At 47.5% G+C, this 8,038-nt stretch overlaps 1 protein-coding gene across 1 annotated transcript; it reads right to left on the reverse strand.

Annotated features, from left to right (window-relative positions):
* Positions 1 to 221: 221 nt before the first annotated feature.
* Positions 222 to 7,385, reverse strand: LOC102442359 (kelch-like protein 3; the record flags this gene model as incomplete). The annotated part of the gene is made up of 3 exons (XM_006109205.3): positions 222 to 365; positions 2,825 to 2,965; positions 7,257 to 7,385. Coding segments are annotated over 3 exons (414 nt in total), but the record flags the coding sequence as incomplete, so codon positions are not given.
* Positions 7,386 to 8,038: the final 653 nt, after the last annotated feature.

An 8,038-nucleotide genomic window follows, 5' to 3' on the forward strand; every position in this document is an offset into this window, starting at 1 on the left:
GGCCCGGGTAATTGTTACGATACAAGCGGGGACTAAGAAGGAAAAAAAAAAACCTCCGACGACTGATCGGTTCCTGGGAACACAGACGAGTAGAGTTTCTGAATGAGCACAGATGAGGAGTGGCCATCCCTGAGGAGCACTCAGTTCAAGTCAGCAAGCTTACCCCCTCCCCCCTGTACCACCGGAGCTGGGGTGGGGTGGGTGGGGTGGGGCACACTGACCTGCGTAGCTCCGCCCCGTGCTCATGTTGGTTGGCAGCAGCGTCCATTTGTCAGTGGCAGGATTGTAGTACTCCACCGAAGCCAGGTTGCAGGATCCATCATCCCCTCCAACCACATAGAGGAGCCCATTCACTGCACAGACCCCTGGGCATCAAACAGAAGCCATGGGAAATATGATAGCAGGAGCACCAAGGAATCGACATGGACAAGCGGCCAATAAATCTGGATTGCCTTGGAGGCTCTTCTTCTCTGCTTCATGGGAGCAAAAAAGAGAGCTGGCTCCACAGGTCGAAGTTTGTTCAACAAAAGTACATACTGAAAACAGCCACTGGCTCTGCCGTCCCCTTTCTGACAGGTCACTTCTCTGACCAGGGAGCTTTCATACTACATGGCCTTGCAATTGCTCCCTGTTCCCGACTCTATAAATAGGTAGAGCCCTAAGGGGACAGGCCTGTCCACTGGAGTGTTGGCCACCAGTGCACGCACACCTCCCATGCCCAGCCGGAGCTGCAGGATGAGACAGCTCAGGGGATTTCACGCACCCTGCTCCCACTCTGCTTGAAAGCTTTCCCCTGATCAACCCTATTATATTCATACCGTGTGCAGCTAGTGGTGGTGTCTCTGACCCCTTCACATTCCTGGGGTCTAAGTCCGCACACTGCTCCCAGGGATGTGGCACTTCACCCACCCTCCTCTCAGAGGGAGCTGGTCTGGGGGCAGGGTGTCATGAGCGGGAACTCAACACAGGAAAATATAATTCTTGCTCATCAAGTCTGTAAAAGGCCATAGTCTAATATACTGTGTATTTTTTAAAAATTAGAATAAGAGATTGATAATGCTCAAAAAGTAGTAACTATCAGTATTGGTGAAGATGCTCTCAAATACTGCACCTTCTTCCCAGGTGGTGTCGAAAGCACATGTGCCTCCTCTGATTCAAAAATGCATTTCTGGCCTTTTATTCTAAAAAATAATTTTAGATGTATGCATTGATTAACTATAAGGACAATTTATAATAACCAAAGCATTACTTATAGAAAGGGTGGAAATAATCTAAAATGTCCCATTGTAAATTAGTTAAATTATGATATGGGCATTTAAATAATATGGGCATTTAAATAATATCATATAAATATATTTATAATAAGATATTCATGAAAGATTGTAAAGTGAATTAAAAAGGCAGGTTATCAAACACTATTACAGAGTGATTTGATTTCTGTTATAAAAAACAGAAATATCGCCCTGGCCGGCTTGGCTCAGTGGATAGAGTGTCAGCCTGCGGACTGAAGGGTCCCAGGTTCGATTCCGGCCAAGGGCACATGCCGGAGTTTCGGGCTCAATCCCCAGTGGGGGGCGTACAGGAGGCGGCCAATCGATGATTCTCTCCCATCATTGATGTTTCTCTCTCTCTCTCTCATTCTCCTTTCCTCTCTGAAATCAATAAATAAATACATAAAAAAATAGAAATATCTATATGTGAATGTGTGTACATATACACATTTACATCTAAATTTAATTCTCAGACTGCAGATAGACTAGCTGTCTTGCGGATTCTGTAATTCCTCAGCCAGGTGACTTAAAGGACAAGTTATATCCCAGCAGGCTTAGACAATGAGCAAATTAATAAGCTCTCTGTTTACAGTTTCAACAAGTCAGCTACAAATGGGTTTAACAAACAGGTAATTTGAGTTAAACAAAATAAACCTGCCTGGAAGTCACCTGTTTGTCTTTCTAACCTGGGAAGCTGGGCTAAGCCAACCTTTCGTAGAGTAAGGAGGCTTAAAGCAGAATCATCAACACAGGACATGGCCCAAAGGACAAAGTTCTAAAATAAAACAGTTTAATAGGGGTCTTGAGCTCCAGGAAGAAAAACCTAAACACTCTAAGGCAGTGGTTCTCAACCTTCTGGCCCTTTAAATACAGTTCCTCATGTTGTGACCCAACCATAAAATTATTTTCGTTGCTACTTCATAACTGTAATGTTGCTACTGTTATGAATCGTAATGTAAATATCTTATATGCAGGATGGTCTTAGGGGACGGACCCCTGTGAAAGGGTCGTTCGACCGCCAAAGGGGTCGCGACCCACAGGTTGAGAACCGCTGCTCTAAGGAAAATCATTTCTGTAAGAAAGGAAAAGGGTAGGGAAGGAAAGACAGGAAATACAAAGAAGGGAGTAAGGGAAGTGGCTCTATTGGAGAATGAATCATAAATCCCTTCACAGGTTCCCCTGAAAGGAAGCAGACTGGTTTCAGGCGGGAAGTGGGAGGTTCTCAGAGCCAGGTCCTGGCAAAGAAAAGATAAAACCAAGTGCCATTGTCCGGTCAGGTCCTCAAAGCATCGATGGCAACCAGAGGGCTGTTCTATGTCTATCTCTGTGCTCTAAGAGTCATCACCCTTCCCTCTCAGTGCATCTCAGTGGGGACCCTGTGGCTAGCTTTTGGGGTTCCAAGCTCTCCCTCCCCTAGCCCAGAGCCCACCAGCAAATGGGCACTCCCTGTTCATGAGACAGCTCAGCCCCAGCCTGGGAGTCTTTAGGGCCAGGGTTTACAGGGAGAAAAAGACCACAACCCCCGAGGGAGACAGAGAGAGCAGTCACATTACCTGCATTGCGTCGGCACATGTTCATGTCTGCCACCTGCTTCCAGGTGTTTGTTCCAGGATCATAAACCTCAACGCTCTTCCTCACCAAGGGCCCATCGTGCCCACCTGTGGCATACAGCTGTCCGCTGAGAACCCCAACCCCTGGAAGGCAGAACAGTGTCCCCGCCTCAGGCTGGCTGCAGTGACCAGAAACCAGGGGGCCTGGCGTCCAGTCCCAGCAGCTGCCACCAGCAGGGTGACATGGGAGTGCTGTTTTGTTCCCTTGTACCTCAGTGTCCTCATCTGGAAAACAAATATGATAACCTGCCGCCTCATATGATTGTCAGCCTTTAAACATCAAAATAAAAAGCAAATATGACCCCATTTCTACTTAAAAAAACAAAAACATATTTTATATGTGCATATATATAATATGTGTATGTAAGTGTAAATAAGTGGGGGTTTATATACAAAAAAGGGGGGGAGGCACTGAAAGAACTCCACAACATTAAAAGGAGTTATTTCTGAGTGGTAAAATCATATTTCTTCTCCTTTCGCCTAGTTTTCCTTCACTGCTGTATTACTTTTATTACTCAGCCTTTTATCAGCAGTTGGACAGAAAGAGTTAAAGAGGAACCCAGCCACACAGTGGGTGTGCTCAGGTCATTATTGCGACCTCCCAGCTAGTCTGGAAGCAGAGGCCCTTCTCCACTCCCTCCACCCCTGTTCTCCTCTAGATGGCAGGGAAGGGCATCAAATCACTCAGTGTTGATAGGCCTCAGCTGAGTGATAGAATTGCATCATTCACAAGTTTTAGTATAACCCTTAACCGTTTGAGTCCCAAGCAGCGCAATTGCGCTGCTGAGATTTTATGTGGAGAAAACATATGATTCGTTTGAGTCCCAGTGGGTATTGAAAAAACACTGTCGAAGAATCCCAAACAGCGCAACCGCGCTTTCTCTAAATGAGTACGAAAAGACCCAAACAGCGTGATAGCGCTTGTTTTATTTTATGTCGAGAAATACCAAGCAGCGCAATCGCGCTGCTTGGGACTCAAACGGTTAAAAATCCTTTAATATAGCCCTGGCCAGTTTGGCTCAGCGCTAGAGCAGTGGCCTGAAGACTGAAGGGTCCTGGGTTCAGTTCCGGTCAGGGGCACGTACCTTGGTTGCAGACTTAACCCCCAGCCCTGGTCTGGGCACGTGGGCATGTGGCGAGGCAACCAATCCATGTGTCTCTCTCACATTGATGTTTCTGTCTCTCCTCCTTCCACTCTCTCTAAAAAACATTGGGGGGGGGGGGGAATCCTCAGGTGAGGATTAACAAATTAAAACAAAAATCCTTTAATACAAGTCAAGAAAATCAAAGCCAGAGAGGAGGAGGGTGGCACAGTACCCTAGGAAGAACAACCTGGTGGCTGGGACACCGGGTCCTGGCCAAGTCTCTAACATCCCATTGTAAGGGGGCTGGACTAGATCAGTGGTGTAGTGCCCCACGGACTCCTCCGGACACGCTGCAGCTGAACCAGCGGACTGCAGGGCTTCACTCCCAGAGACCCTGGTCGGGAATCAGAAAAAGTACCTCACGTGATGGGGAGGTGCAGCCAGGTTTTAAACCCACAGACCCAGGTCTTACCACATGTTTCCCTGTGCCTGAAGGTAGGTTCTTAACAAATATTGTTTGAATGACAAAATACATAAAATCTCCTTCAGCAATTATGCTGGTTGGCTAGTGGCTCCTTGCAGTTGCCCTAAACCAACAGCAGATGGTACTGTTATATCAGCAATGACTATCTAATGGGTTTAGGACAGGGATTTTCAACTGGTGTGCCACAGTAATTTTAAAACAGGCATTATTTGACTATTTAGTCAGGGGTACGGACCTCTTTCCCCTTAGATTGTCAAAAGAAAAATGACAAGAGCCAACACAACAATAGCCATCTCGTCTGAATGAATTAAAATTATACCTATTTTTTTGCTGATCAGCATAAAATATATTTTTTGTTGTGCCGCAGAATTTTAGTAATTAGTGTGTGTGTGGTGAGATGAAAACGGGTGAAACTGGCTTAGGATCATAAAATGCAGTGTTCCAGAGCTACCTCACACACAGCACGAACTGGCACACGTTAGGACCAAAAATGGCCTTTTCCCCACAGCCATCTGCTGGTGTTGCCCGTGCCTGCTGAGGAGGCAGGCACCTTCCAGGCTCAGGGCACACTGCCCTTTTGGCACCGCCTCTGTAAACCTCATGCAGAGGCTTCCTGGACCTACAGCCACAGGAGCTCCTGGCACCACAAAGCGCCTCAGGCAACCAGAGGGCAGGGCCTCCAGGTCCTCGGCCACCAAAGACTACCCACAACCACATGGTGGGCTCCCAACTCCAGAGGTGAAACCAGTGCCTAAATCAGTGATGGCGAACCTATGACACGCGTGTCAGAGGTGACATGCGAACTCATTTTTTTGGTTGATTTTTCTTTGTTAAATGGCATTTAAATATATAAAATAAATATCAAAAATATAAGACTTTGTTTTACTATGGTTGTAAATATCAAAAAATTTCTATATGTGACATGGCACCAGAGTTAAGTTAGGGTTTTTCAAAATGCTGACACGCCGAGCTCAAAAGGTTCGCTATCACTGGCCTAAATCAAGGTCACTGCTTCCCCAGAACACAGGCAGCAGCGTTGTAACCATCCAGGGCTCCCAACCAGGTGAGAGGCAGGAGCAGCCTGAGTGATCACCACTCAGCAACAGCCCTGAGCAGCCCGGCAGACAGAGCAGTATGGCCTCCAAGGCAGCTCTGTCCACAGCTGAGCCTGCACTCCTAAGGCAGGTCTGTGCTCACTGGAGCAACCAGAGGGCAGGGCCTCCAGGTGCTCAGCCACCAAAGACTACCCACAAAGGCTTCTCCACTTTCTTCTTGGGATGTTTCTAAAAGCAGCCACACGTTTCAGTGGGTGCTGCTCACCCCTGCTGAGCTGTCCCTACTTCCTTGGGCTTAAACACTTGCTCTCACCCTCAAATCACTTCGAGGATTTTTAGGAAGAACAAAGAAGACTCTATCAAGACTCTATAAACCAAAATCACTAGAAGAACTCTATAAGGCAGAAGAACCATGGGACTGGTGAACTGAATTGGCCCCAAGGGAACATCCACAACAACCCACTCATTTCACATGTCAGGAACCAGAGGCCAGAAGGGAAAGGACCTGCCCGAGGCCCACAGCAGCCAGAGCAGACCGGGCAGACCCAGCCCAGCCTCCTGACTTGCACCGTTGCTGCATGTTCAGGAAGTGCCAGCCCGTGGGGATCAGCAGAGACAAGCTCCCTGAAAGCTGCATGCCAACCACAGCGCTGTCTGAGTGGAATCATACAGCTTGTCTTTGCTGACCAGCGAACACACAAAGATTCTTTAAAATATTAGCATGGCATACTTTTTAACGAATGCTGAGGAAGTGGTCATATGTTTAGTACTTTAAAATGAGATCACAAATCAATCTTCATAAATTCACAAAAGAGAAAGGCTTAATATTGTGGGGGAAATGCCCGATCGTTGCTTCCCTTCCCAGAAGTCACACCACCTTCCCGCCAGGCCCAGGTTGGTCATCGGTCCCCACTCCCCATAGGAACTGGGACAGAAATCCAGTGCCCATGCTCCAGGCCTCTCAGGTCCTCTCCTTTGAGCCTCTAAGATGATGAGGTAGACAAAACAGGAAGAAGGGAATGTTGCTCCACTTCCTGAAAAATCCCGAAGGGCCACACAGCTCCTAGTCTTCCCACAGGAAGTGAAAGTGGGAAGTCCTTCTCTTCCCATGTGGGGGAGGCGTGAAGAAGGGAACGTGAGCTGGGCGACCTAAGTTTATCTCCAAGTATGAACTCTAACAGGTTGGCTTTCAACCCTCAAGACAGACACTAGACAGGTAAGCTTTAGCTTTTCCACTGAAGACGGGATCACTGTGCTTGTCCTACTACTTTGTAAGAATGAGATGTTAATAATTTGGAGGTCAAAAAAGCTTAACCTTGAAGTAAGATAGGTCTGAGTGGGAATCCTGACTCTGCCAGTTCCTAAGGATATAACCTTGAGCAAATTACTCAGTCCCTGGCTGACTTGCTGTTAAGTGAAATTGATATTGTGTCTACCTCATAGGGCTGTGGTGAGGATTAAATAAACTGAGTCACAGAAAGTCATTAGGACAGAGCCTGGCACATACCAAGCCTTACTTTCATGAGATGCAGGCATCCCAACAGCAATGGAAGGGATGAAGGGATGTTGATGAAGAGAATATTATCTCATCCATTTTCTAGCCAAGTAATCCCCAGGGAAAGGATAACTGGGGTTATGTACACTGAAAGGAAAGGAGAGGGAGGTTAAAAGATAGGATGTTAAGTTGCTGGTCTCCAGACCCACCTGTGAGCAGATCAGACAGAGCCTGCGCCCTGAGGCTCCCCCCGTACCTGCGCCACTGCGGCGGGTGCTCATGTCCGCCACGTACGTCCACTCATTGGTCGCTGGGTTGTACTGCTCCACGGTGCTCAGGCACTGGCGGGAAGCCCCATCGTAACCCCCAACAGCATAGAGCTTTCCTGGAACAGACAAAGTAGCTGAGGATGGTGCTTGGGACGCTGGCATGAAACCAGAGGGTGACTGCAACTCCACCCTCACCTGCATCAGAGCTCAGGACCCCTTTCTTCCGTGGGACCAACTTACTCCCCAGCCAGGATAAGCATCCTTCACATCTCAGACTTCTACTTCCCATACATACTGAGCTCCTCACAGCTCAAAGCTATGGCCCAGCACTGCAGGGGCCCAGCATATTCTTACTGGTGAACCATGTTAAGTATTCTCCAGAATGAGGTACTGAGAGATGGAAAACTAGAGGGCCGCAGCTACAGGCGGACAGAACAAATATGGGAAATTATTCTTTGGTGAGAACCCAAACTCTGTCTTAGCCATGGTTTGTGCTCTGTCCACAACTCTCACAGGTGGAGCACGTGAATGGAGGGCTCGGTGTGCATGCTGGGCTGACATGGCTAGAATGAGTCTGCACACTCCCTTGTGATCTCTGAGCCCTGAAGCAAAATCACCTACTGGTAAAATAAAAATATCATAAGCTGTTACCTAAGAACATCGTTTCTGCCTGGGTTGGGATTGAGGTTGGGAAAAGTAAATTATTTGACTTCTCCCAGAGCAGGGGTTGAAACATTTTGGGCTGAACATGTAGTCTTAGAATGAAGTA

Source organism: Myotis lucifugus, unplaced genomic scaffold (genome assembly GCF_000147115.1).
Source record: "Myotis lucifugus unplaced genomic scaffold, Myoluc2.0 scaffold_6963, whole genome shotgun sequence".
Classification (NCBI taxonomy): Eukaryota; Metazoa; Chordata; class Mammalia; order Chiroptera; family Vespertilionidae; genus Myotis; species Myotis lucifugus.